Source organism: Conger conger, unplaced genomic scaffold (assembly GCF_963514075.1).
Source record: "Conger conger unplaced genomic scaffold, fConCon1.1 SCAFFOLD_158, whole genome shotgun sequence".
Classification (NCBI taxonomy): Eukaryota; Metazoa; Chordata; class Actinopteri; order Anguilliformes; family Congridae; genus Conger; species Conger conger.
Genome location: NW_026890296.1, coordinates 25001 through 30000, shown reverse-complemented (window position 1 = coordinate 30000; position 5000 = coordinate 25001). Strand labels below are relative to the sequence as shown.

Genomic DNA, 5000 nt, shown 5'->3' with positions numbered 1-5000 from the left:
CACTTACAACATCCTGGCCTAATTAGGCCTGCTGGTGAACCAATGACAACATCCCCACAACCAGACCTCAAAAGGACAGACACAGCTCAGCTCAGCTACCAGCTCATGATGTATCAAGCTGACACATATCCCTGTATTTGAGTGTCAGTTCTAACCGTGTTCGGCAGGAACCTTTTGGAGTTCCTTATCACAGGCCAACAGGCAAGAATACCCTGCAAAACACTGATTTTTATTTTTTGCTTGTATTCGTTCCTGGAAGTAAACAGCATGTCGCATTGCGGTTAGATTGCGCTTAGCCAACACCTGCATCACAGACCTTTGTTTACAGCAACTGAGATGATAAACGGCTCTGGAAATAGTTCGATACAAACCAATTGTTCTGACGTAAAATAAATCTAACCGTAAATGTTCGTAAATATGTTATGACGTATCGCAAGGTTCTGGCTATAGTACCGATTTCGCAAATTTTAGATGCATTTTTCTGTCCACCACTTGATAAAGTGCCAGCATGTATTAGCTGCGAGCACTGCGGATACTGTTCGTTTAAGGCTAATTTCAGCAGCAAAATCCTAAATTAATCTGATTCTATTCAAGGGCAAATGTGTGCAAATGATTAACAATGACGTCGCATTCATTAACAATGAAAATCACTCTGCGCTTACGATATGGTGCTGCCAGTCATGGTAACCAAGTAACCATATTACTAGACATCGATCTGTGTTGGCAAAGCTGAATAAAGCTTCAAATGTAAGTTAGAAGCAATGCGTTCTGCATCCACGATGTAACTTACCAATACAACTAAGCTAATGTCAATATAATACTGCAGAATGAGCTAGCTAGCTCGCTTACTAGAAGCTAGCTTACCACATAAACGCTGTGCAAAACAAGACATTTGAAAACATGGTTGTTGCCTATAACATGTATGGTTGTCTATTTTATAACAATTTCTGAAACCGTGACATGCCATCAAAAGCGCGATTGCCCATTCATCACGGGTAGCGTTAGCAGGCTAAGCTAGCTAGCCAAGGCAGAACACAGGCCGAACTAGCCAGCTAGCCGCTAACGGCTACAGTCAGTCAGCTAACTACAATACTGCAATTCCCGTCCAATCGAATCGCATAAAGAATTGGGTACTATTTATACAATCGGATACTTCGTGGTCTTTCAAACCGAAATGATTATGGAAAAAGCTGCACTCACTGTTTCAGGTTGCACGTTTTAACCGGGTTGAACAATGGCACAATGGACACCCCCCATCCAATAAGGTATGTGTACACGTAGCGCACATTAAGTCATGACGTTCTACGCTGAGCTGAAGTAGTAACCATGGCACCGAAGGGGGCGCGTCCTCCACTTCGCCACAGGATGAAATTTACAGGGGATTGAACGTGGGCGTCAGCTGAGCGTGTATTCGTTTAAAAACGCACGTTAAAGTTGGCGATTTCATGCCCTGTCGATTCAGTTTGCAAGTATCCTTTTTCATATTTAGCCTACAAGTTCATGCTATCGAACTGTTGTCCAAGTTACAATGTTAGCTGACTACAACAAAGTTTGAAAGACATTGATGCTTTCAACTTCATTATCATAGCTGATGTCATGACATAATGGTTTAGAATTCAAACTGCAGCTATGTATGCAATGGTAGAAATGCAAAGGTGTCTTTCCTGTGCAGACTGTTTGTGTCCGAATGGGCTACATTTTGCAAATAGACCCCTTACAAGCAGTACTGTGCAATTTCAGTTTAGTTTGACACAATCAACAACATTCATTATGTGACTAATTAATGTGATTCTACTTAAACAGGAAATGGTCCAGTGTTAGTCTAAATCAACTCTCACAGAATACGTAATATTCCCAGTTGGGAACATATGTAGCCTACTCTCAAAGATTTAACACTTAATATTTAGCTATATATATATATATACATGTGTGTATATTACATATATATATATATATATATATATATATATATATATATATATATATATATATTCATATTGCCATATATTTGAAATAGTTTTGCTAAATATATTTCCCATAAAGAACTTGGAAGACCCGTTATCCTCAGTGACACGGATCCAGTAGCTCGTTTAGGGTGTCCTTAATTAGCATAATGATCGCAGTGTGCGATAAACAATTAACGCGGTGAAACGGCGTGTCTCTGTGTGAAATGACGCTCCGCTCAGCGTGCTGCGAGCAGGTGAGGCATATTGACCACGCGTGAGGACAAGGACACAGATCTCATCTGCTTAGCGTGCTGCGAGCAGGTGAGGCATATTGACCACGCGTGAGGACAAGGACACGGATCTCATTTCAAGTTCAGCGGGCGACAACAAACAGGAAACAACAACCGTACCGCCCAATAAAACATGGTCATATTGGCGGAGGGATCATTTCGTGTTGATCACCTGGATGATGTCTTGGATGATCGCCTGGACGATCACCTGACGAAGATGAAGATCATGCAGAAGGCCAAAGAAGCACGGTCTCTGCTAAAGTTCTGTGGGAACATTCAGCGTGTGAGGCGGGAGGAGGGGGGCTGAAGCACCTGCACATGGGGGGGGTCAGTATATTCCCTCCTTCTGGTCTTAAGGGCGACATGGCTCAGGCAGTAAGAGCAGTTGTCTCATTGGCTCAGGCAGTAAGAGCAGTCGTCTCATTGGCTCAGGCAGTAAGAGCAGTCGTCTCATTGGCTCAGGCAGTAAGAGCAGTTGTCTCATTGGCTCAGGCAGTAAGAGCAGTCGTCTCATTGGCTCAGGCAGTAAGAGCAGTCGTCTCATTGGCTCAGGCAGTAAGAGCAGTCGTCTCATTGGCTCAGGCAGTAAGAGCAGTCGTCTGGCAGTCGGAATTGCCGGTTCGATCCCCCGCCCGGGCTGTGTCGAAGTGTCCCTGAGCAAGACACCTAACCCCCAAATGCTCCTGACGAGCTGGTTGGTGCCTTGCATGGCAGCCAATCACTGTCAGCGTGTGAGTGTGTGTATGAATGGGTGAATGAGAAGCATCAATTGTACAGCGCTTTGGGTAAAGGCGCTATATAAATGCCAACCATTTACCATTCACTCCTTCTGGTCTGGGTGGTTAAGGTACATGACTGGGACCTGCAAGGTCAGCAGTTGGATCCCCAGTGTAGCCACAATAAGATCAACGCAGCCGTTGGGCCCTTGAGCAAGGCCCTTAACCCTGCATTGCTCCAGGGGAGGAAGCCAGTTGGCCTATATATCAAAGGCATGTTATCGGCAGTATATACGTATAGGCATGCTAATTCACCACTCCAGGTCCTATAGGCCATAGGGTCATATCATGGTCTTCCCAATTTATTAATTAGTGAAATGTTCATTATTTAATCTCGTGAGTGAAATCAGATGGTGTATTACACGGTTGGAGCAGACAGCGGCCCACAGGGCCTGGAGTTGAGTAGCGCTGGTCTAAACGCACACGGTGAGCATCATACAGTGAAAACGCAGGTAGGCAGCGATGCGAACAGCCGTTATTGTGTTTGTTTTGGCTTGTTTTCCGCAGGAGAGGCTGTTTCCGTCGTCCTCCGTTGACTTTGGGCAGCTCCACAAACAGAGGATGATTAATATAAACGAGAACAGATTGATCCCGATACGCGCTGAGGGGGGAAGACTGATGAGGCGGCCGACGGGGGGAGATGATTACGATTGTCCTTGCGCTCCGTGACAAATGGCACTGTACTTCGGAGACGCGCCTTTTTATCGCGCCGACATCGAAAGCCCCGCGCGGGAACGTTATTATCAACACCGTCAGTTTCCCACTGTTGTTATTATTTCTGCGCCTGCGTCACCGCGAGGGGATACATGGGAAAAGAGGAAGGTCGTTTCGCCGATTCCCAGACAGCCAAGGTCGACGCCAGGCTAACGCAGCAATAAACAGCAACACTGTTTCGCACCACACTGCAAAAAAAAAAAAAATGTCCGTCCTATCAAGCATTTTTAGTCTTGTAATAACACAAGTATAAAACATTAGCTTGTTACTTTTTACTTGTTATTATCCCCATTGGCAAATCTTGAAATTAGTCAAACTGTCTCATCTCATTGGCAATATTTTTGTAATAGAATACAGTTTTAATTCTCTATACAAGTACTGAAATAGGTGTTGACATTGACAGATTTGTTGGGTTTTGCATTGAAAGCGACACAGCGCTAACACAGTAATAAAAAGCAACACCATTTCACATAAAACGTGTGTCCATGTCGTAGCAGTAGGCCTACTGTCTAAGTTATTCTCTGTAAACTGATTGATTTGGCCTGCCAGTATGTTCTAGTGCAGTGGTTCCTGAACCTCCCCTCATCCCCCAGCTGGGTCCGGTATTTGATGTGTTCCACCTCGTGCACATCTGATAGAACTAATCAAGGGCTTGAGTAACTGTGTCAGGTGTGCTTGAGGTAGAACACATTCAATACCTGGACTTGTTGGGAGTACTTGAGGAGAGGTTTGGGAACTACAGTTCCCATGTACACATCCTCAGCACCGAACAGAACACCACAGCACTACTGCCTTACGCCCAAGGTACTCCCATAGCAGAGGTGGGAAGGTCAGGGGTCAGAAAGTAAAAGTCCTGCCCTGTGTTTCTCCCACCCATGAGCTCAGCCAGCTGATCAAAAAACTGCCTGTCTGTACACATCGTCTGTGGTCGGCTGAGCTCCACCTGCTGTCCGACCGGCTGCAGCTGCCTTCCCGGTGTCACTGGGAGCCCGGCCCTGTCAGACAGGAAGCTGGGCGGAGCCCCGGCGCTGTCAGACAGGAAGCTGGGCGGAGCCCGGAGCTGTCAGACAGGAAGCTGGGCGGAGCCTGGGCCCTGTCAGACAGGAAGCTGGGCGGAGCCCCGGCGCTGTCAGACAGGAAGCTGGGCGGAGCCTGGCCCTGTCAGACAGGAAGCTGGGAGGAGCCTGGGCCTGTCAGACAGGAAGCTGAGTGGAGCCTGGGCGCTGTCAGACAGGAAGCTGGGCGGAGCCTGGGCGCTGTCAGACAGGAAGCTG

General features: G+C 46.6%; 1 protein-coding gene across 1 annotated transcript in view; it reads right to left on the bottom strand.

The window, feature by feature from the left end:
- LOC133119564 (PHD finger protein 14-like) overlaps positions 1-1306 on the bottom strand; it is a gene marked incomplete at its 3' end in the record, with an annotated part of 7271 nt that extends 5965 nt beyond the window's left edge. The window contains exon 1 of the mRNA XM_061230072.1: positions 1201-1306. Coding sequence (XP_061086056.1) covers position 1201 — 1 coding nt within the window. The remainder of the gene's footprint in view (positions 1-1200) is intronic.
- Positions 1307-5000: the final 3694 nt, after the last annotated feature.